Source organism: Spathaspora passalidarum (assembly GCF_000223485.1).
Source record: "Spathaspora passalidarum NRRL Y-27907 unplaced genomic scaffold SPAPAscaffold_4, whole genome shotgun sequence".
Lineage (NCBI taxonomy): Eukaryota > Fungi > Ascomycota > Pichiomycetes > Serinales > Debaryomycetaceae > Spathaspora > Spathaspora passalidarum.
Genome location: NW_006767428.1, coordinates 22,242 through 46,400, shown reverse-complemented (window position 1 = coordinate 46,400; position 24,159 = coordinate 22,242). Strand labels below are relative to the sequence as shown.

The 24,159-nt window shown below is 34.7% G+C and overlaps 9 protein-coding genes across 9 annotated transcripts; 4 read left to right on the top strand and 5 right to left on the bottom strand. All coding sequences in view use genetic code 12, as the record gives it.

Moving 5' to 3' along the window:
* Positions 1–900: 900 nt before the first annotated feature.
* SPAPADRAFT_152113 (SDR family oxidoreductase) lies at positions 901–3,532 on the top strand (the record flags this gene model as incomplete). Its single annotated transcript, XM_007375126.1, has 1 exon — positions 901–3,532. The coding sequence occupies one exon, from the start codon at positions 901–903 to the stop codon at positions 1,906–1,908; it is 1,008 nt and encodes a 335-aa protein (XP_007375188.1).
* On the bottom strand, positions 1,528–3,503 carry SPAPADRAFT_61017 (uncharacterized protein; the record flags this gene model as incomplete). The annotated part of the gene is made up of 1 exon (XM_007375127.1): positions 1,528–3,503. A coding segment is annotated over one exon (1,402 nt), but the record flags the coding sequence as incomplete, so codon positions are not given.
* A 102-nt stretch (positions 3,533–3,634) lies between the features above and the next one.
* On the top strand, positions 3,635–5,308 carry SPAPADRAFT_138999 (uncharacterized protein; the record flags this gene model as incomplete). The annotated part of the gene is made up of 1 exon (XM_007375125.1): positions 3,635–5,308. One exon carries the CDS (start codon positions 3,635–3,637, stop codon positions 5,306–5,308), a length of 1,674 nt encoding a protein of 557 aa, XP_007375187.1.
* A 42-nt stretch (positions 5,309–5,350) lies between these two features.
* Positions 5,351–7,846, bottom strand: SPAPADRAFT_139644 (uncharacterized protein; the record flags this gene model as incomplete). The annotated part of the gene is made up of 1 exon (XM_007375124.1): positions 5,351–7,846. One exon carries the CDS (start codon positions 7,844–7,846, stop codon positions 5,351–5,353), a length of 2,496 nt encoding a protein of 831 aa, XP_007375186.1.
* A 792-nt stretch (positions 7,847–8,638) lies between these two features.
* On the top strand, positions 8,639–11,334 carry SPAPADRAFT_61015 (mitochondrial 54S ribosomal protein uL1m; the record flags this gene model as incomplete). Its single annotated transcript, XM_007375122.1, has 1 exon — positions 8,639–11,334. A coding segment is annotated over one exon (619 nt), but the record flags the coding sequence as incomplete, so codon positions are not given.
* On the bottom strand, positions 9,514–11,286 carry SPAPADRAFT_50520 (GPI-anchor transamidase subunit; the record flags this gene model as incomplete). The annotated part of the gene is made up of 1 exon (XM_007375123.1): positions 9,514–11,286. One exon carries the CDS (start codon positions 11,284–11,286, stop codon positions 9,514–9,516), a length of 1,773 nt encoding a protein of 590 aa, XP_007375185.1.
* A 1,660-nt stretch (positions 11,335–12,994) lies between the features above and the next one.
* Positions 12,995–14,888, bottom strand: SPAPADRAFT_61013 (anaphase promoting complex subunit 4; the record flags this gene model as incomplete). The annotated part of the gene is made up of 1 exon (XM_007375121.1): positions 12,995–14,888. The coding sequence occupies one exon, from the start codon at positions 14,859–14,861 to the stop codon at positions 13,131–13,133; it is 1,731 nt and encodes a 576-aa protein (XP_007375183.1).
* A 6,530-nt stretch (positions 14,889–21,418) lies between these two features.
* On the top strand, positions 21,419–22,588 carry CDC11 (septin; the record flags this gene model as incomplete). Its single annotated transcript, XM_007375120.1, has 1 exon — positions 21,419–22,588. The coding sequence occupies one exon, from the start codon at positions 21,419–21,421 to the stop codon at positions 22,586–22,588; it is 1,170 nt and encodes a 389-aa protein (XP_007375182.1).
* A 458-nt stretch (positions 22,589–23,046) lies between these two features.
* On the bottom strand, positions 23,047–24,106 carry SPAPADRAFT_61009 (SDR family oxidoreductase; the record flags this gene model as incomplete). Its single annotated transcript, XM_007375119.1, has 1 exon — positions 23,047–24,106. The coding sequence occupies one exon, from the start codon at positions 24,056–24,058 to the stop codon at positions 23,054–23,056; it is 1,005 nt and encodes a 334-aa protein (XP_007375181.1).
* Between the last annotated feature and the right edge of the window lie 53 nt (positions 24,107–24,159).

Genomic DNA, 24,159 nt, shown 5'->3' with positions numbered 1-24,159 from the left:
TATACGAACTTTTATAAAGCTTTTACAGCGAAGAAACACAATAGTCTATTTATCCACATTATAGCAAGCTTGTACTCTTGATTAAGATAATATTACTTGAATGGTATAATCATGTGTATCCATAAGTGTGTTCATTTAATTTAATGGTAAATATGCTGTATTTAGTGGGAATTTGATTTATCAAAAGATCTACTTGAATTAACAAGTTATTCATTTTTAGGAAATTATTTGACGAACATTGCTTCAAAAAATATGTCAATGCGTTTTAGTATGCAATGTTCCAGAATATAAGGTTAAACTTTTGGCAGTAGCTTACTTGTATGTGTAATATTTACGGGTAATACGTGTAATCTTTTACATAACTTTAGCTGGGGGGAGGAGGTTTTTTTTTTTGTAACAACATTACAAAACTATTGTCTTCGTTTTCAAAGATTAACGTTTTATTGTAAAGACTTGAATAAGGAAATAAGATACAAGCGGTAAAAGTTTTTTTGTTTCAGATCAGTGTATCAAGTTATATTTGCATCTTTGGAAAAATACTCGTTACTTAACGACCTAAATCACACTTGCTACTATATTTAGTAAGTTTTGATGCGATTTACCGAATTGGGGAATAGTAAAAAATCACAGGATTCTTGTTTACAACCTTGGCGACATTACCCTCCTAAGTATATCTCCGGCTCTTGGTATAGCAAGCATATTATCTTCTGTGCATAGATAAGACCTCGGACTTACTAGGTTAGGTATTACTTGACAATGTGTGTTAAAAAAAAATCGTGCTACTTTTGCAACCATCCTTCATTCATTTAAGAAGAGATGCCTGAAGGAAAACTATAAAAAGGAAAAGTTCTGATCTCAACCTTTCAACCTATTTAACACGTATCATATATATGTAGAAAAATGACCACAACTACAGTGTTTATTTCTGGTGCTAATGGGTACCTTGCTCAGCATATAATCAAACAATTGCTAGTAAAAGGATACAAAGTCATTGGATCAGTTAGATCCCATGCCAAGGGAGAACAGCTAACTAATTCAGTCAAGGATGAAAATTTTTCCTACATAGTTATTCCAATAATTACTCATAAGCATGCATTCTATGAAGTGCTTCTAAAACATCCAGAAATAACAGTGTTCTTACATACCGCTTCACCAGTAACATTTGAAGTTGAAGATAATGAGAATGACCTACTAAGACCTGCGATTGATGGAACAATCAGTGCATTAAAAGCAATAAAGAGATACGCACCACAAATGGAACGGGTAGTAATTACAAGTTCTGCTGGAGCAATATTTGGATTTAATGAATATTTTGATAGTGACACAGTTTATAATGAAGATAGCTGGAGCCCTCTAAGCTACGAACAAAGCAAGAATACCAGTGCAATAAATGGATACTTTGGATCTAAGAAATATGCCGAATTAGCCGCATGGGAATTTATGAAGGAACAGACCCCTTCTTTTGATATTACCGTAGTTGCTCCGGTTTATTGTTTTGGTCCGCAAGCCTACGGAATTAAAGATAAGTCTAAATTAAATCTTTCTATGCAAATGGTAAATACTGTACTCACATTGACCGAAGACGACGATATTCCTGAGTTTGGCAATATATTCGCCGATATAAGAGATGTTGCTCGCGCTCATATAGTTGCATTTGAAAGTGATGAAGCAAGGGGACAAAGATTGTTGGTGGCAACAGAGAACTTTACATTTGATAAAATTGCAAATATCATTAGTAACCATTTCGTTAATGTCGAAATACCACCAGGAAATTTATCAAAGAACGAACGAATTTATAAATTAATGGTTCCAAGGTATGATAATTCCAAGACTAATAGGATTCTTGGGTTTGATTTTATTGGTATTGAACGGTCAATTCTTGATACCGCCGATCAACTTTTAGGCTAAGCCAATCTTTTTCTCTACGCGGGGGCTGCTCGAGTAATAGAAGAATATATATTTTTTAGAGTAACTACTCTTGCTTCTTCTTTTCTCTTTTTGCCTTTTTAAAATCAGCAATTAATTTCAAAACACCAAATAACAAAATAGAACAAACTGGACCTAACAATGGTAAGAAAACAGCTAGTTTATGTTCACTAGGGAAATAAGCTTGTTGAACCATTTTTTTTTCAAAAAATGCCCTTTCAGATGCAACCAACGCTTTTGAACTACTTGTAGTGGCAAACTGAAACTTTCCATGTTTCACTAACTCAATAGCCTGATTGATTTGTTCTAACGATGTATCTGCCGATTCTTTAGTTTCGTCAGGAATGGAAATTTCATTTAAAGTATCTGAAATTTTGACCAAGGATACTAAATTATCTAAGGATTTCTTGATGTTTGAAACAACCAATAATCTAGAAAGAGAATCGATTCTGATAGTTGGGTTTTTTGGTGTTGGTGGAACCCCTAATAATTGATATAATTGTGAAGCAAAGATATTCATGATAGGCTCAAGATCACTAGAGGATAATTTTGCATCTGTCTTCAAGATTGGCTTGTCTTTATTGAAAATAGCCACACCACCCCATTGAGGGATCAAGAATGAATTTGTAGTAGTGTTTTCAATAATTAATGGAATACCTTCATAATTTGATTCTGGGAAATAAAGTAAAAAGTTCATAGTTGGGTTAATATCATAATTGTCAAGATTCCAATCACCGAAATTTATAAATGTAGGTAAATCAGTCTCGGGAAGAATATAACTGGAACTTCCCTTTTGATATTTCTTAGATAATTTAGAGTAATATTGAACTTGAGATGTAATTGTAAAATTGGAAATATGATTGAATGAAATCAACAATTTTTGGAGCTTTTCCAGTGCTTGTTCAATTTCCCAAGATGTTGGATTCCCATTCTCAACCAATAATGAAAATACAAGATTAAACTTAGATGAGTATGGGAATGCGACAGTTGCATGATCGTTGGATTCAAGGTTATCTAATTCATATTTGAAAATTGAATCATATAAAATCAGCGAAATGTACTCATCCACATTGGTGTCTTTGTCAACAAAAACATCAATTTGTCTATCATATAAGGAGATTTCGTAGCTTGGTTTATTAGCTAAATGAACTTTAACCTGATAATTGTCAGGGTTGATGGAATTGACAATTTCAATTGACCATATGTTAAGATCAGGATACCGTGTTCTCAATTGTTGATCATATACTTGTTGATTTCCTGCGGTGATACCTTCATCGGTTGACAAACTCACAGGAATCTTAAAATGTAATTGTGACTTGTAATCAAACTGGTTGATTTGATCAATTGGTAAATGAGCCCTATGAATGGTAGTGGTTCCAATAAATAAGGGTATTCCCAATAAAATGATGGTGGAGAATATAATGACAGCAATGATAGTACGTGTCTTGGTGATAATTTTTGATTCCAATGATATGACAAGAGGAGAATCCTCTGGTTGTTGTTTTTCAACCTTTTGTTCTTCCTTGACTGCACTAGGCTCTTTTTCGTGTTCACTCATTGGTTGGTACTGACACTAAATGAACAACAACTCAAACTATTTGGCAACACTTTTTTTTTTTTTTCTGTTTGGTTCTTTGATTCACTACTTACACTTTTATTTTTCACTTCTTTCTACTATCCTGGTTTGGTTGTAAAAGTAGCACCAAACATGTTTAAGAAAGACCCACAAGTGAAGGCATCAGCTAATATAAAGTCCAGTGATCGCAAGAAATTACTTGCACAAGTGGTCCAACTCTACTCGGTTCCTTCATTGCCTAAGCCAATTCAATCAGAGCTTGTACCAACTACATCTAAAAAGGCAACGTTTAAAACTCAATTCACTTCAGGTGTAATCTACTTTTCAGAACAAGAAATTCCTACTTATTTCCAACCAAGAGATGGATCAATATATCCTACAGTGTATACATTATGGAAATGTCCTTTCTTGCTCCCGCAAATTAAAACTCATCCTCATGTTATTGACATTATAGCGGGTGGTGCAGACTTGATGATTCCAGGAACAATACCACCTTTTGATCCTAGATTAAAGAAAGGCGCTATTGTTGGTGTAGTGAGTGATTCTAAACCAGGTGTGGTTATGGCTGTGGGTGTATTACTTGAGGATATGACTGTGTATGATCGTGTGATTGGAAAGTCTGGGGTTGCCGTGGAAATAATTCATACTTATTCTGACGGATTGGCCAAGTTTAATAAAGAAATCGACGTGGAAATTCCTGCAAGTGTTAATACCGAAATTCCAAAAGAAGAAGAAGAACAACCTGAAACTCCATTTGATTCAACAAGAGAGGACACGCTTTTACCTGAAGGTGATGAAACGCCAGTTGTAGAAGAAGCATATGAAAATTCTCCAATAGAAGAGCTCACAGAAGAAGTAGCTAAACTCACAATAGAGGAAATAGACAACTTCTTTATTAGATCACTTTTCCAAACAATCAAACTTGAAACTGTCGAACTTCCAATTCCTTCGTCAAAATTCATGTCCATGTACATATACAAAAACCTTCCCAAAGATGTTGACTACAATATCAAACAAACATCATGGAAGAAAACTGCCAAGTTTCTCAAGGCAATGACAAAATTACAATACCTCGACACAAAAGGTAAAGATGATGATCTCACAATTATCAAATTGATGGATATAAAATCACCAATTATACAAAGTTTTGAACCTCACAAGATTAATAAACCAAAATCGAACCAAGAAGAAAAAAATAAGAATGATATGAAAATTTCATTGCTTTATAAACCTACATCCAAAGCTAGAATGTTCTTTAACAAGCTTGATTTGAAATATGATGCGATTTACACTGCTAGTGAATTGAGAGGGATGTTTGAAACTTATGTCAAGAAATTCAATTTAGTTTCTTCAAACCCAAAATCGATAAACTTGGACGATATAATATCTAAAATAGTCAATAAACCACTTGGTACTCCAATTCCAAGAGACCAAGCTTTCAGAGACTTCCAGAAGAATTTCTCGCCATATTACCAAATTGCTTCTGCTAGTCAATCGGAAATATTCAAAGGAGAACCTCCAAAAATCAACATTGTTACTGAAATGAAAATTGGTAGAAAGATAATTACCCGTGTTTCTAATTTTGAGAAATTTTATATTAAACCGGGTGCATTTGCCGAAGAATTACGTAACAAATGTTCAGGAAGTTCAACAATTGGACAAGCAGTGCACAACCCTGCCATCACCGAAGTCCAAGTGCAAGGGCCTCATGGTCCTTTAATCATAGAAATCTTGAAATCTAAAGGTATACCCATCCTGGCTATTGACTTTGAAGATAAGGTCAAGAAAAAGAAGAAAAGATCGTAATAATACATTTTTTATATTTTTCATTAATCATTACATAGAAGTTTATACTACTATTTCGATAATATTTCTATAAGGTCCCGCAGTCACAAATGCTGTTTTGGTATGTGGATTAATTTTCAATGGTTGAGCGGGATAATTTCCAGGATAAATATGTGCATTCTTACATTGACTGATATCAAGGTAACTCAAAGGGGATATTCCACTTAATAACGCGTCTATACCGGCTCGGGTAACTCTTACGCATCCTTTCAATACCAACTTCTCTAATTTTTGTAAATTCATGGATATGGTGACTAAACTTGAATCACTGATGGCCAGACCACAGAACGAACAATCCAATTCACGTAAATTAGGGCAACCGATGCTTAGTATTTCAATTGAGATATCAGTTAAGTTGCAACAGAAGTTTAAGTTCAAGATCTCTAAATTCTTGGCCAGATTGACAATCGCATATATGGCTTTGTCAGAAAGGTAGGTACAATCTTTAAGTGAAAGCTTTTTAAGATTAGGAAATGGTTTATACTGCCAGTATTCAAAGCCAAGGTCGGTGATTGTGGTACATCTTGTTAAATCCAAGCTTTCAAGCCTCTCGTGTGCTTGTTGAGCAATATGATTCATAGTGGCATCAGTTAAGTGTTTACAATATCCAAGGTTCAATATTTTCAAATTTTTACACCCAACTTCTTCATCCGGCTCTTCCCACCCTAATAACCGCTCAATTACATTATCTCTTACTTTACGGCAATTACTCAAATCAAGTTCCTGTAAATGTTGTCCAACACTAGGAACACTCAAATCCATGATTGCCATGCCACTGATTTCCCAGTTAGATTTCATTCTAATCGTAGTAATCTTCCCACCCATACCTATTTCATTAATCATGTACGAGAATCCTTCATCAGTAATGTGAAAACAGTTGGATATGTCAATGACATTTGGTCTTGTTTTGACAAAGTCGATAATTGTACATAATACGTCATCAGTGATGGAAGTATTCCAAGGCGTCAAATCAAGAACCGGATAATCAAATGTCAGTAATAAGTATCTCCATTTTTGCGAAACAATTCTAAGTTTCATTAATGTGGGAAGTGGTAAGTATCCAAATACCTTTAATAAAATTTTATCAGGTAATGGTTCATTAGATGCCAAGACGGACGATTTCCTTCTTCTAGCAAGGTGAATACGCTTTTGCATGGGTATATATGGAATCTGCTTGGGCACAGCATGGAAACTTTGGAAATTATTTAATGATGTAGGTGTAGGAGTTTCCAGAAGTTTTCTCTTTTTTGGAATAGGCTCATCAATTGATGTGGCAACGGTGACGGCAGTGGCAGTAGATCCACGTCTTAAATCGGGTGAAGGTGATCTTGAAATAGGTGAAACCAGTCTTGTAAAGTTCCAATTAGGTCTAAACAAACTATCTTGAGATTCAACCGGTGTTTCGTTGGACTTGGCTCTTTCTTCAGCCAATTTTTTCATATCTTCAACTATATTAGGGTATTTCTTGGATAATTTAATCAAAAATTCGGATTTAACAATCATTAGTTCACATTTTATAATTGATCTAACACTTGCTGTCCTCTTTGAGGATGATACACCTTGTAAATGTTTCAAAAAGGACATTTCACCAAAATAGTTCCCAGCATTTAATCTAGCCAAGGGGAATTCAATACTTTCTTGTACTCCTCTGTATAACACTTCAACCTCTCCGCTAACTATAAAGTATATGTTGCAGTTTTCATCGTCACCTTGGTTTAAAATATATTCGAAAGAATTAACAACCATGGGTTCAACATGTAATGCTAGTTGATGGACTATATGTTGGGGAAGATTTTGGAATAATGGCAAGGTCTTTATGAACTCTTGAATAGAAATGTCTTCGTCATATACACTTGTTGCACCAGGAGGGATTTGTGGGCCAGGCACGGCACTAGCCTGTACGGCTAACATCAGTGAATTATCTTTGGGCGTTACCACTCGTAAATTGCTATGTATATGTTGTTCTCTATCCTTCTTGTCTTGCATTGATAATCTTTCTTGTGCTTCTTCCCTAATTCTTCTTTCAATCAAAGGATAGTCACGAAGAACTAAGTTTAAGGCATCTGCAGTTAACACCCCGACAAGCACTTTGGTTCTAGCAATTACAGTTGCTGTCCTTGGTCTGTTATACAATATTCCGATTTCTCCAAAGAAACTGCCGGAACTTAACTCAGCATACACTGATTCACCATCAGTAGATGTGATCCCGACGGTTCCCTTTAGTATCCAATACATTGAGTAACTGGGATCTCCCTTTTTTATAATAAATGCTTGTGGATGGTACTGCATGAGTTTGAGTTGAGTCGAGATTTTGGTATGGAATGACTTTGGCGCTTTCTTAAACAATGGGAATGTCGTTAATAGATTGAACAAATCCGGCGGTATATTGTTGTTGTTTGGTTCTGGTTCATGCTGTCGTATCTTGGGTGGAGCTATTTGTTGTTGTGATAATGCTAACGGTGATGGATAATTTGGTGTAAACTTATTTACACCTCTCATTGTTGATATGTAAAGCCAATAGGTAAAAAAAGACCGAATGTATTCTACTGTTGATTCATTCGATTGCTGTGCTTGAGGAAAACAGGTGACTTATAAAGATAAATCTTACTAATTCGTAATTTCAATAACGGAGTAGCAAAAAAAAAAAAAAATCTATCGGAAAAATAATGCACAATAAAAAAAAAGAAACGGGACTAATTTCATGTATAATAATGCATGGCGGAAAACTTCCATGCATGAACAAAGTCTTCTATGTTCGATTCATAATAACAGTTATGAAATTGCTATATTGTATAAACTAGTTACGTTAGGTTTGTGTTACTTAACTGGACCCCTATTTGACATGAATTTATTTTTAAGTATACATACGGTTATAGTTGCCAACCCCATCTCGGTTGGAACTCATCTTAAAAAGTTCGAATACGGCTAGAAATGGTTCTTTTTTTTTCAGATTCAATGCAACATGTCCAGATTTTCTTTTGTTCTCTCACGCCTCGATGTTGAATTCAATTGCAACTTTAAAAGAAGTGGAATTGCTAAGTGGCGACCCTTATATCTGAAACTGCCCAGAAAATAGCCGATACGAAGTGCTTGTAGCAATAGTGTGATTTGCTTGCTACTGCATCTAGCTCCAGCGCAACAACCAAAACTGCAATGAGGTATCATTTGATCTGGGTCACATGACTGAGACACAACACAGACACTCACATGATATATATCACATGATTCCCTCGCCCCAAAGAAAAAAAAAACTTGGTTGGTTGATATGAAAAAATTTTCAATATAGTTAACCGAGTAGTTGTTAGTAGCGTACACCAAGATATGTTTAAATCGTTAGGTTTGCCTAGTTCTAGTAGGTTACTTCCAGTGAGGTCATTCTCTACTTCCCTCACAGCAAATGCCCCTGCTGCTGTCAAGGCCAGTCGAAAACAACAAAGACTCAAACAAAGAAAATATAAAACCGCACCACAAACCCATCCATTATACTTGCCAGTATCACAAGCATTAAGATATTTACGAGCATTTGCCGTAGGTCAACCTAATCACAAGCAAAAAATTACATTACAAATGGCAGTCAGCCAAGATAAAGGTGCCCATCCCCTCAATGGTAACATTCAATTCCCTAATCCTGTGATTGATTTCGAACCAATTGTTTTCACTACCAAGAATGACAAGATTGAAGAATTAACTAAACAAGGTATTAAATTAGTTGGTGGTGTTGACTTGATCGAAAAAATCAAGGCCAAAGAACTTCCTCTTGATTCTTTAACACATGCATTTGCTACGCCAGAAATCGTTGACAGATTAAAACCATTAGCAAGAACCTTGGGTCCTAAAGGGTTAATGCCAAACGTTAAGAAGGGAACCGTTACTGATGATATTGGCAAAATGTTTCAATTATCTGGTCAATACCCATTCAAACAAAAAGACGTTCATTTAGAATTCACTATTGGTAATTGTAATTTTAGTGATGCTCAAATCTTGGAAAATCTTCATGCTGCTTCCAAGGCAATCTATGGATCAATCGACCCTAAAGCTACCAAGAAGACCACTGTTGGTAAATGTCATTTAAATGTTTTCCAAAGTCCTGGTATTGTTATTGATTTAGAATCTTTACAAGCATAATCCCTACACAACTGTACATAGTAATAACTAATAGTATTCACTCATTGCAACTTCTTTTTGAGAAGTTCATCAATATCAATTTTGTAGAACATAAAACAACCAGTTATGACTATCCAACATGGGAACCATCCAAGGATAACCACGAGCCAAGTCCAACATTGTAAATCGTTCCATGCAAGCACCAACCCTTCAAATAAGTCACTGCCGTTACCCAAGACATTTCCAGCTGTTAATACAACAAAGAAAGGATTGGAAACGATTAAACAAATAATAGTACCAATGTATGCCTTGTCCTTAAAGTCTTGTCCTGTAAACTGGTTCATTAAAGTAGGTACAAAAGTCAAGGGTAACACTAAAATACCAATCATTAATGCAAGCGAAAAATGAACAATAAGTAATGCAGTAATCAACAAACTAATCAACAATAAAGACAAAGAAATCAATGAAAATGTAATTGTCTTGGATAATCTCTTCTTGAAAAATATAGAACCCACTGAAAGAAATCCTAAACTCAGCAATACGAGCAATGATACTGCAGAAACCTGATCTCCTTCACTTGTAGCTACCAACTTAGGGATACTGAGTGCCAACCCTAAACAGACAATTTCTACATAGGTAAATGTTCTCAAGATAAATGATAAATTAGATATGGCTTCGTTTCTGTCAATGCTTAAAATTGCACTTAATGCACTAATGGCAAGACTAACGGCTAGGATAACTGCAGCAGGTAAATAAGTACCAATTGAAATGAAATTCTTTGAAGACATTAACAAGTAAAAGAAAAATGATTGATGAAACTTTTCCAACAAATTGTTGACACTTCTGAAGGTACCATCAACCACTCTACCAAGTTGAGTAATATCTCTATGTTCTTCACCTTTATCTTTGGTTCTTGCTCTTAAAGTAATTGCTTGGATCTGCCAACCAGAAAATTCTTCACATCCATTGGTGTTCTCTTGGGTTAATCCAGTCAAACAAGACAGGATGATACCTTTAACTAAAGTTAACAATCTGGTAGTATAATCAATGTTTTTATTGTCAATACCTTCAATTGAAACTTTGATATTTTCGTGGTAATTGATAACATTGGCTGTATTTAATAAATCAAGGTTAGGGAATTGTCCATTTAATCCATGATAAAACATATCTATAAATTCAAAATAATCACCCAATGTCTCATCATATTCAAGCACAACCGCAGCTTCAATAGAACCAGCGGTTTCATCAAGATCCGTATGGTACGCGTCAACCCATGATCGTAGAGATTTTCTTGAATCTGGTGGAAACACAAACACAATATTCTTACTCCAAATTGACATTCTTGTGAAATATCTGGCCAAACCCATAGCCAAGGCCATAGCACCACTATTATACTTTCCTTCACTGGTGGCCCAAGGAACAACCAATGCCATTGCTTCTGTATTTTCACCTCTTGGTGCATGCATAATTGCATAGAGAGTATCATTAGCGAAGCCATTAACATGGTATGAAGTAGTCAATCCTAGTTGTTCAAGCCATGATTCAAGAATCTTGTTTCTAGAACTTACATCTTGGTCAGATAACTTGGTAATTGATTCACGGTATCCTCTAACTATATTCCATTCACTTTCTCTAAAATATGAAGTGACTTGTGCTGGCATTAACGCATTTTCAGATATATATGTGTTTCGATAATTACCATCCATGGGCAACAGAATTAAGTAAAGTATACTGGACACGGCTAATAAGAATGAACATAGTGGTAGGAACTTGATGATTTTGGGGATCAATCCAAGTTTGTGGATTTTACGTAGCACGGTTTCAGCTAAAGCCATGATTGAATACTCCTCAATTGGCTATCTATAAGTTGCTGTGTTGTTTTGAATTTATTACAGTTGTTGTGTTTGAATTTTTGGAGTTGGAATTTTTTTATACAGGACTTTTTTCCACCACTATAAATCTAAACACGGTAACACTTTTTTTTTACAACCAAATTGTTGCTGCCACTCCATAGAGTCAAACTCAAGAACTACATGAAGTTCACTCAAGATCAAGCTGCTTGTATATTATATTTACAAAGTTGTATATATTTAATTAGTCATCCTTGATTGAAACAACGGTAAGTAAATCCTTTGACAACTGCTAGCACAGGTGTGGAAGTTCTCCAATAAGTTCGGTAGTTTATTGTTCAGAAGCGAAAGGAGATATTAATCAAAATAGAGACATAATGCTAGTGATAATATCCATATTTTTGATGAATAGAGGTGTGCTGTGTAGCCATTGGTTTTACAGTCGTTACCTTTCATGTTCTGTCTCAAAGAACCACTATGTTATTGTTGCCACGATATGATTGGTATGGTTGTATTAACAATAGGAAATCGGCTATTTAAAATATGCTCCAGATAATATTGTACACTTAATTAAAGGCTGCTTTACTTTTATAGAATGTTTGATTCTGAAAGAGAGCAACTTGTGAAATTATAAGAATTAGCCGATACACCAGAAACAAATGAGCGAGAAGAAAATAACTATAAAAAAGAGCTTTTCTTAATCGTTTTCATTCTAGAGTTTATAAAGGCGAATTGTGCATTGGATGTGTGTTCTTTAATAGATTATTGAATCATGTGTTCACTGGTGGCACTGGGGCTAGCACTTTTATGGTTATTCGGAAGCCATGGAATGGTAGCGCGACCAAACTTAAAAAAGTACATAGTAAAAATTTCCTTGATATTTTATCTGGTCTGTGTAAGCAAACTGCTAGTTATGAAAACAATACTAAGACAATATAAACAACTTGTAGCCAAAATAAGGCGATTGCCACTTCCACAGTTAATAGTAAATGAAGCAGTGCAACTAACCAAATACAAATATGTCAGTAACCGTACAACAAGTTATACATCAATGAATAAATTATTAGATGATATTTTAATAGAAGAAAACAATGCTAAACTTACTGAGATATTGGATATACTTTATAAGAAGGACTTACCCACTTGGTGGTATAAGTTTCAGTTATATCCCTATACAAAATTGAAATTGCATTGGCCCTGTGTACATTTAATTGACGAGGTTACCAAACTCGATTCAATTAAACGTGATTATCAAGAAAGACTCGCTAGTCCAGAGTTGCTGGTCGTAAATTGGATGCAACCAAGTATCAAGAATGAAGAAAAGGATTCTAGAAAACTTGAATTGGTTCGAACATATTCCAATCAGACAAGTGAACTTAAGCAAGTACTACAAGAAGTGGATCATCTTTACTCATTTCTAAACAAGAATAAGAAGAAATTAGACATTCATGTACCTCCAATGGAAGCAATTTATGCACCTACTCGTTATGGAACACCTCCACCCCACAAATCCATGGATTCAGAATTAAAGAAAACCATAGTTAATATCAAGAAATTGTTTAATAAAACAAAACCAATATCGATAAAGAAACTTGATGAACTTATAGATTTGACATATACCCAACCACCAATAAATCCAATATTTTACAAGTACATTACCAATAAGAAAAAACAGGATAAATACAACACAAGTAAAGCTATCATAAAATTATTAAGACTGAAAACCCTTATAATTCAAGATAATGACATCTATAAGATTCTACGTGACTATATAAAACACCAGTACTACTATGAAAAGGATACTAACATTTATCACATGAGTAAACTTACTAACTTTTATTCAAGCAAATTGAATAATTTCGATCCGAGTCAGCAAACAAACAATAGTCATTTGTAACGATAAGTTTGTCCGGAACAAATGTTAACGGTGGTATTTCAATTGATGTTTGATTGAAATCAATATCTAGTACAATTAATTCATCAGATAATGCAAATATGCAGTTGTTATTATACTGGTATGATTTGATATTGGTCAACATGTGTGTTTTGTTGTGAGTCAAGTTCTTAATTCCTAAAGAAGAGCTCTCCATATAGCATAGTAGCCATTCCCCTTGTGCTTGCTGTAATGTGAGATTATAATGTGATGGAGGAAGTTCAACTTGAATAGTTTCTTCAAAATGTATAACCGACCTATGGAAATTATTAACACTACTTGTCAATAATTTGAACTTTCCACTTATCTGTTTAATATCATGTAAAAGATTAATATCTGATTTAAACTTTAATATAGAATAATCACATAATTCAAAATATTTTCCAAGCAGACTAGTCAACAACAAATTATTAATGAATTTAATGATATCACAAATCGAGAAATCTTGATCTGTCAGCTCTTCTTCTGATATTTTGTCTATTATTGAACCTTTAACCCACGCCATAAACTCGTTAAACAATTTTTGTTCTTTTTGAATATCAAATATTAATCTATAGCTTGTTTTAATCCAAGATGTACTCATGCTAATCAACTCTTCAATAATATTCAAATTCAACCCAAAATCCTGTTCCTCCGTGTCGTTCAACCAAATAGTTATACCCTTCAAATCTGAAAGTAATATGATCAATCGTTCGAAACTAGTAATAACAAATTTGAACATAACCTGACGCACTTCATCGTACATATGGTTCATAGCTTTGCTCAATCTCTTGTAATTCCTTTCACCCATCGAGTTTAACCAATAATCTTTTGTTGATTCATCAATTAAATTAGTCAATGCTATATTGATCAAGTGGACAGTTAAAGGTTCTTCAATTTCAGTTTGTAAATTATCAAATAACCGGTCCAATATTTGAAAACTTGACTCAATATGTTTATGGCAGTCTTGGAGATTCTTCTGTATGAAATGAAGTAGATTTATTGAATGACTTAACTTGACAAGTACCGTTTGGAACAACGTTTTGTTTTCTAGGTTATACGACAAGCAAAGCAACCTGTGTGAATTATCACGTCTAATTAAAAACATTAACTCTTTAAATAGTTCTCCTTGAGGGGGTAACACTGGAATCCATCCATCTGGTAGTGATATGCTCGTATTCAATTGAGTTTCATTAGTTAAATTATTAAATGTAATGTTAACACTATGGTCATCACCAACTATCATGTAATCCAAACTGCTATTTTCTACCAATGGCAACTTGGGCATCTGGCCCAAAACATCGACATTATACAATTGTTCACTTAATTGTTGAAGGCTCGTCCATTGAATCAACTTAACGTTCTCACTGGTGTGTGTCTGCAACAACTTCCCATCATCACAATCATATATCTTAATACTTGAATCTAGCCCAACACAGACAAACCAATCTTGATTAAAACATATACTTTGTATTGGTGTCTTGTTATTTATAGAATATATTCGTTCTCCATTTGTACGATAGATCCATAATGACGTTTTATTCATGGATATAAATAACAAGTTTAATGAAGGACAAAATGTAAGGATATTGCCATCTGATAAACTGACAAATTTACCCGAATGGATCACTGATAGTGATTGGGTCATGGCATTGGTGATATGGCTGAATGATACAATTATAGCTGTATTTTGTTTGTAGGGGGGAGTTTCATTTTTTTTGTTTTGCTTTTTATGTTGCTGTCTGGTAGCGCGGCCAAGTTGTTCTTTTAAGATGTTGGCAATGTTACGTAGACTCATACCTTGCACTATTCCTTCCCACCATTGGTTTGGACGTGCAGCTCGCTACCTTCAGAATGAGATTATAGTATTACTGTTACATTTTTGGGTAATGGGCTATTCCTCTAATGTAATTGATTATGGTGAATTGAACAATATTTTCACTTTTAAGAGATATTATATAATGTGGATATGCTCTTGATCTACCTGGTTATAACCTGTTCTTTTTTATATATAATAACCGTGTCAATCTTATAACTAATCTGTTAGAGTAAGAGTTTAATCCGAAGGTTCATAGCAACCTACTCTACCACCGCCTATGTGTACGTACTACCTCCCAGAGCTGAGGTGACCGGGCCACATTCGGAGCTTTGGATCAGATACGAAAAAATAAGAAATCAACGGCTTTCCACTTTCACCATCTTAGCTCCAGAAGTGTTCTCAACTAAGCTCACCTCAACTGTTTATTCTATGCAACAATCACAATAGTGAACTCCTCATTTCTAGTAGTGGTTGTGGCCTCTACATGTTCTTTAATTTCTATAGTTTCTTCATTCAGCAGTTTGTACTATTTCTAAACCATCAGCATCATCTTCTAAACCGGTACTTTCTAACTCAGAAGCCACACAAGTTGTAAGATGATCGTACATATATTGGACTAGTTATCACAAGATCGAATTTTCAAATAGACATTCACCCACTCATTTTAGAAACTAATTCCAAAATACTATTTTGTAATACCAATGAATCGCTTTACTAGTGTACTAATTTGTTTTCCTTTTTTAATGGCAAAATTTTTATCATTATATCTAAAGAAATATGACAATGGAAATAAAATATATAAGAACTATTATATTGAATCCTCTAAGATCAGAGCCAGTTCCTTCAAGCACTTTATCTAACTCTTCAACATTTGAGTTTGGACTAATACTGGTATCACCATTTGATGATGTCTTTGCTACTTCAAGATCTTCAGATACGCTAACTGTAGTAGTGTAGACAACTAAAATAGATGATGAATGTACTTGTCCATCTGATACAATGGTGGTAGGAACAGTACTGGTATATTCAAACAAAGTAAGATCTTCAATGTAATCTAGTTGGTTTTGTCCTACTGGAAGATCACCTGGATTATGTTCAGGGATATTCAGGTTAATAGTTAAATGTGATACATCCAAAGTATTTGTCAACTGTGACCTGGTTGATAGTTTTGAGAATCCCGTGGGATCAGTAATATTTGTAACATCAGTAGTATCAATTGTGACTATGGTGGTTACAATGTAACCTTTAATTGTAGTTGTACTCTCTTGCCCTATAGTGTTTTGTACTGATGGGTTTGTGTTTGTCCTTGAATATGGCAAAGTTATAGCTAATGACTGAGTGATAACACTGTAATCTGTTTTATTGGCTTGTTCAGAATATTCGGTAGTCATATTTTCTGTGCTTGTCTCAATTGGAATTCTACTAGAAGAGATAATTTCTGTATCTGATTCAGTTGTAGATTTGGATTCTATATTGGTTTTTGTTGTAGATACGGGTTCATTTGGATCTCGAGAAGATGCAGGAGTAAAATTTGATGTCTCTGATTTAGGATCTTCTGCAAATGTATCACTTGCTGTTTCAGAAAGATCTTGAATTGTCGTCGTACTTGTTTGTTCAGCAGTTGCTTCTGTGTAATCTCTTAGTTCAGATGTCACTTTAGATGGCTCAATAAACTCTTGAGATTGACTTGCATCATTAGTCACTTCTTCCAAGAAACTAGACTGTTGGCTTTGTTCAATGACTTGGGTTTCTGAATTCATTGTAGTCTCTACTTCTGTGGTACCGTCCTCAGTCTCTGAAGCTGTACTAAATGGTTGAATCGTTTCATCTTCGATTGTCAGCAGAGTCTCTTCTGGATGATTACTTGTATAATTGTATGATTCTGTTCTACTCTCTGTTTCCCATTGAGTAGTCTCTGGCTCTTGAATTGTTTCATCTTTTGTATCTACAATTTGTTCGGATTCAGAACCTTGACCCGGCTCTGTACTTATAGCCTGTTCCGTTGACCCAGAAGTTGCAACTGTGGCATCTGTAAGTGTAATAGATTCTTCAACAGTATACTCGATTTTACTAGATGCATCTGAAGATTCTTTGCTTTCTTGCATTGGTTCAATAGTTGGTCCAGTTTCAACAACATCCGTTTGGAGCTGTGTACTCAATTGTTTAGTTTCTTCACTTACTTCAGATGTTTCCTCCGGTTCGCTGGTTGTTTCTTCATAATAGGTGCTGGGTGCATCTTGTGTCTCCGTGGATTCTTCTGTTTCTGTTGTAGTTTTGTTGGCTTCACTAGTGACTTCTTGAGTTTCAGAGGTTGGGTCGTCTGAATAGTTTGTTAATTCGTTTGTATCAGTTGTAGATTCCTCTAGTTCAGTGATTTTTAGTTCAGACTCGGTTCTAATTGAGTCCTCCTCTGTTGTGGTCTCGGTTGTTTGAATGCTTGACACCTCTGGCTCACTTGCTGATTCCTGGTTCTCGATTGTAGATTCAATGGACTCGACTGTAGATTCAATGGACTCGATTGTAGAATCAGTGGGCTCGATTGTAGAATCAGTGGGCTCGACTGTAGATTCAGTGGACTCGACTGTAGAATCAGTGGGTTCGACTGTAGATTCAGTGGACTCGACTGTAGAATCAGTGGGTTCGATTGTAGAATCAGTGGGCTCGATTGTAGAATCAGTGGACTCGATTGTAGAATCAGTGGGCTCGATTGTAGAATCAGTGGACTCGATTGTAGATTCAATGGACTCGACTGTAGATTCAATGGGCTCGATTGTAGAATCAGTGGGCTCGATTGTAGAATCAGTGGGCTCGACTGTAGATTCAGTGGACTCGACTGTAGAATCAGTGGGTTCGACTGTAGATTCAGTGGACTCGACTGTAGAATCAGTGGGTTCGATTGTAGAATCAGTGGGCTCGATTGTAGAATCAGTGGGCTCGACTGTAGAATCAGTGGGCTCGACTGTAGAATCAGTGGGTTCGATTGTAGAATCAGTGGGCTCGACTGTAGATTCAGTGGACTCGACTGTAGAATCAGTGGGTTCGATTGTAGAATCAGTGGGCTCGATTGTAGAATCAGTGGGTTCGATTGTAGAATCAGTGGGTTCGATTGTAGAATCAGTGGGCTCGACTGTAGATTCAGTGGGCTCGACTGTAGATTCAATGGACTCGACTGTAGATTCAGTTTCAAATTCAGAAGACGCCTCTTCAGTAGTGGGACATTCGCCCTGCCAACATTGAAGTGGCAAATCTGCCGGTTGGTCAGGAAAAACGGGTGAATTGCATCCATGATAGTATGCTGCATTTCTTCCTCCTTCCCAAGAAAATTGCAACATGAATTCTGTGGTGCAAATAAATTCATCAATATATTGGACTTTCATCACGTATTTAAAGTAAAAATGGTAAGGCGAATATCCGAGAAGGTCACTCGGATACTGGTAGTAATAGGGATTAAATCCAATATTTCCATCTGCTGATTTGGAACAAGCAAAATAAATTGCTTCTAAAGCACTCACGGGGTATAAATTTGCAATCTGAATCTCAAAAAGTACCTCATATAAATCATCTTGTATCCACTTTATAGAATTAAATTTAAATACTTCAATTTTTGGGTAATTGAATGAACTTGATTGGGCTCCAATAGGGAAATCACAGATGCTAGTTTGCAGTTTCCACCTTCTTGGACAGTTTATTGCTTCTGGTAAATCTGTTTTTGATCTATCAACAGTACCAATCGGGGGATCTTCGGGTGAAATTGGTGTTCCGCTTTCTTCTGAATCCAGTTGCCAACACTGAAACGGATAATCTCCGGTCAGGCATCCATGGTAATATGGTATCAGATACTGGTTTATATCATCATCAACTGGTATCTCCCAAACAATTTGAATATTGAATCCGGAAGTGCAGATTTGGGCACCATTATCTTGAACTTCCATTACCCACTTTACAAAAAAGTGATAAGGTGAATCACCAACTAAATCGATTTTGGGTATACCAAACTCTGGTATTCCCTTGTCATAGATAAGTTGCCAATCCATAGTGTAATAATCTGGGACTTTTATATTACTCAAGGAAATCTTCGCTAAATACGTCGGATCAACTGAATTGTCGATTTGAAATTCAATCATCACTTCGTATGCATCTTCGGTACCAACAATACGCAGAATGTACTTGTATTCAAAAGTTAATAGAGTGGGCACAGTGAAATCAGAAGTTGAAAGTTGTGATGAGGTTTGCCCCAATGGGTAAGGACACATATCGCTCCATCCTGAAGGAGAGGGAAATTCTTCTGTTTCGTAACTATAAGTAGGAAGGAACGAAGCAGTGCTGGGATCTGCATTCACTGTTGCAAGTATTTGGTATACTAATATGTAGAAGAGAAAAATTTGCTGCATTGGTTTGGTTATAAGTTAATAATTATTACAAGGAATGTTCATACTTGAAGCAGGTAAAGATAGCTGATATTATATACTAAACCTGGCCATAATGGCTGTTTTACTAAAGATTGCAAAATTTATGAGGCGTGATCATAAAAAATCCAATTCATAATATTATCGTATATCTGATATTTTCTGTTCTGGTAGTCATAGCTTTTCTTTGTGCGTTGGGGGTTATGAGAATCAGGCGGGAATGCAGTATAATGCATCTTTTTTTTGGGGTGCATAAATGGTGATGTCCCTTGGACTATAATAAAATATTTTTTGAAAATATTTCTTTTTAAAGAGAAGTAGAAAAAGGAACTTTTCAGATATCTCATTAATTCTGCCATTTTATGTTATTGATCTTAAGATTCCCACTAATTTGCATGTTAAAATTATAGATTGAGAATAATTGAAATTTCAAATATCTCCTCAGGCTCACATAACAAGGAATCGTTTTTATTAACGATTGAAAATTTGGACCTTTTGTCATGAAGTTATATTAGCAAAACTCCAAAAATGTGTTTCTGTTTCTGAAGATAGAAAGGTTTTTTAGCACTGTGAAAAGATTAAAAATATTCTTATAAATTCTTGGCAATGGATGATTCTATTTATATACTAATAAATAATAAACAAAATTATTCTAGAAAAGAGCAATCAAGGCGATAACCAATCATGTATAGCATTAAGTTTCCTAGTCGAGATCTCCCAAAGAGGAATCATCAACAGTTCTGAATTGCTAAAGATTAGATTCATTCGCCGAGAAATAAAATTGATGTGTTTTCCTGTAGATGTCATGTAACTTATGAAGCGACAAATTGTCAACAATAATTGCCAGAAAATACTTAGGTGGTATATGACTGAAGCAAAACTCCCAATTCATCCGAAGTGCTTAAAAACACCCTAAACCAGTTCGAGGTCAACGGGTGACCATTTCAATTTAGTAGCACCAAAAAAGAAAATACAACATATTAAAGTAAGCAATTATTTTTTTTCATCCGATTGCGTCTTATTTTAGGTTAGCTTGAATATATGGTCCTCGGCTTTAGTAACATTCTCATTAACAAGATCTATTCCCCTATTATATGAAAAAAAGAAATTAAGTAGTAGAAATAATATTGCCTTTGGAAATTAGATTTTAGATGTAGCACTCTAGTATTCTTATCCTGAATTGAACTTAAATCTTCCAATAGAATTAATCAGTAAGATCATGCATAATCATGCTTAATGGTGTACTAGTAGGAATAATAGAAACTATTTTTCACACATCTTTTCTGGAACAGGGTTCTACGACTGGCTTTGATCAATATTTGACTACATTGATCAAGAACAGAAACCTCAAATCTCTTTGAATCAACTCCTTTGATAATTTACTTATCAATTGTGTATAGATTTGGTCTTGTTATCGCCATGAATTTTAATAGAAAATAATTGTTAGAATGCTGGTTTATTGTTTCATGGTAGGCTTTTGTGACTTTTGATGGATATGTAGAGGGAGTTATTAGACTCGATTTTATATTTATATAGTTTCGTACTAAAGGTAATCTTTGCACAAATAGAAACTTGATTATACTTTTGACAATATTTACTGCAAAATCATGCAAAAAAATGATTGAATTTAAAATATGAAACAACAACGAACTTACAAACTACCGCCTTTAACTAAAATGTGTCATTTTCAAGTTATTTGAAATCTACTTCATGTTTCACGTTGCGACAACTTCATTAAACTGGTGCTTGCTTGTTAAAACCAGGTATTCAGCGTCGGATCCATTGCTTGGTTGTTGCATATCATAACCAAAAAAAAAAACACAACTTGTTTACTCGTTTTATTCTGAAATGCGAAAAAAAATAAATCAGTCAAAACAACAAAACACGTAAAAAAAAATAAAAAAAATCTCGTCAAAAAAAAATTCAAATCAATCAAAAGACTTTATAACACATAAGTCTAACAACTTACATCCATCCAATATGGCTACTTTTGATCAAGCAAACTCGTCAACTTCTGCTTTACGTAAGCGGAAGACGTTGAAGAAATCCATCAATTTCTCCATTATGATTGTGGGAGAAAGTGGAATGGGTAGATCAACGTTAATCAATACGTTGTGTGGAGGCACCTCCAGCATAGTACCAACTTCCTCAACCATAAACCAAGACCCATTCACCAAGAAACTTAGTTTACGTCACGAAAACGTTGAATTAGAAGATAATGAAGGACACAAGATTTCCTTGAATATAATTGATACTCCAAATTTTGCCAATAGTATCAATTGTTCAGAAGATTTTAAAATTATCGTCGATTTCATAAGACACCAATTTGATGAGGTGTTATTAGAAGAATCTAGAGTTAGAAGAAATCCTAGATTTAAAGATGGAAGAATTCATGTGTTGATTTATATGATTAATCCTACCAGTCACGGGTTATCTGCCATTGACAAGAAGTTGTTACTTTCCGTCAACCACTTGGTTAACATTATACCTGTTATTGCCAAGGCAGATTCTTTAACTCCAGCTGAACTCCAATTAAACAAACAATTGATATTGGAAGATTTGAATCAATATGGAATCAACTTTTACAAATTTAATGAATATGAATATGAACAAGATTATATTGATGAAGAAATAATTGAGTATAACAAATATTTGAATAGTCTCACTCCATTTGCAATTATTGGAGCCAATGAAATCAAGGAAGATCAAGGTGAACAATTGAAATTCAGACTATTGGGCAAAAACATGGTTCCAATCAATGTTGAAAACCCTGATTTGAACGATTTTACAATTTTGAAAAATGTCTTGTTAATTACTCATTTAAACGAGTTTAAGGATTTAACCCATGATGTAATTTATGAAAATTATAGAACCGAAGCATTATCCGGTAAACAATTCCAGTATGCTGAAGAGGAAGAAGCATCATCTCCAATTCCTGACCCTGATATTGATACCAGTATTACTCCCGAAGCTCCTAATTACTTACTTAAAGAAGAACAAATTAAGTTAGAAGAAGAAAGATTAAAGAAGTTTGAAGAAAGAGTTCATCAAGACTTGATTAACAAACGTAAAGAATTATTAGAAAAAGAAATGGAATTAAAGGAAATTGAAAAGAGATTAAAGGCTGAAGGTGTTACATTAGATAGTTAGTTTTATAGTTTTTATTGTTAAATCCTTGAAGAAAACCAATCAATTAATCAGATGTTCCTGTAAGTCGCGTCGAATGGTAAATATTGCCTAATTAGGGTTTGTTCTAGAATGCTGCATGTTTGGTAGCGTCAGAAGGGGGGAGGAGGGGAGGAGGAGGAGGTGAGGGTATGTTGTAAATGCATAAATGGTTGCTGTTTTCCTAGTGTTTTTCTAGAATCACTTTGCAAGGTCAATGAATGTAGTTAGTTACACAAAATGAATGAATATGCGTTCTAGGTAACAATAACAGCGTTTAGTCTAAATAAATTGCACTAATATAGCTACAACCAGTTTTTAAGTTGCTTAAAGAATTCATATGGTAAATTTCATCAGAATGTTGCAAGTAACACCCAAGTCTGATCAAGAATTGTTCTAGAAATTGTTCATATTTTAGTGGTAATTATTCTAAAAACCTATAAACTCTACCTAAACATTATAAATTTGATCAACAATATCAGACACAGATTCTTCAAGGGTTATATATTCAAATCCAAGTATCTTATTAGTTTTTTCATTATCAAATTTATGAATAGACTTGTAAATCTCTTCATTTCTGGATTCATCACCCTTTGGAACAGTTGTATCAGGAAACTTCTTGTTAATAATGTTAGCAATAGTATCAAGAGTATATCTTGAAGAAGCTGTGAATAATCTTTGCAGAGCAGCAGCATCATTTTCAAAAGCAACTATATGAGCACGAGCAACATCTCTAACATCAACAAAGACACTACCTTCAGCAGGAATGGAATCACCTTTGGTTAACTTAACAACGGAATTCACAACTTCATTAGAAAGATTTAAATTAGCCTTATCTTTAACAACATAAGCTTGAGGACCAAACACATAAGGTGGGTTGACAAACGAAATATCAAAATTGACCTTTTCCTTAGCGACAAAATCACGAGCAGCCAACTCAGCATATTTCTTTGAACCGAGATAACCAAAGAATCCATTTGCTAAACTTTCTTCATAAGTAATTGGATTCCAAACATCTTCAGAATAAACTTGGTCAGCATCGAAATGAGGACCAAAACCAAAGATGTTAACAGCAGAAGCAGTTAAAACAACTTTCTTGATTTGTGGACCATATTCTTTAATGGCATTAAGGGCATTGGTTGTACCTTCAATAGCAGGCTTCAATAAATCATTTTCAATGTCTTCAACAGAAAATGAAACTGGGGAGGCTGCATGCAAGAAAACAGTAATTTCAGGGTGTTTCTTAAGAACATCAACAAAAGCATCTTTATCAATAAGGGAGGAAACAATTTCGTAAGAGAATTGATCATTATTGATTAATTGTTTCAATTGTTCACCCTTTTCATGTGATCTAACCGAACCAATGACAGTATATCCCTTGGCAAGTAATTGTTTGACAATATGTTGGGCAATGAAACCATTAGCACCAGAAACGAAAACAGTTGTGGAAGTCATTATTGAATGTTTTTTTTATATGTAAGTTAGTTTGTTTATCTTATTGATAATAAAATAGAATGAAAGTTGATTAAACATGGTCTAACCGTCTCATATTTATA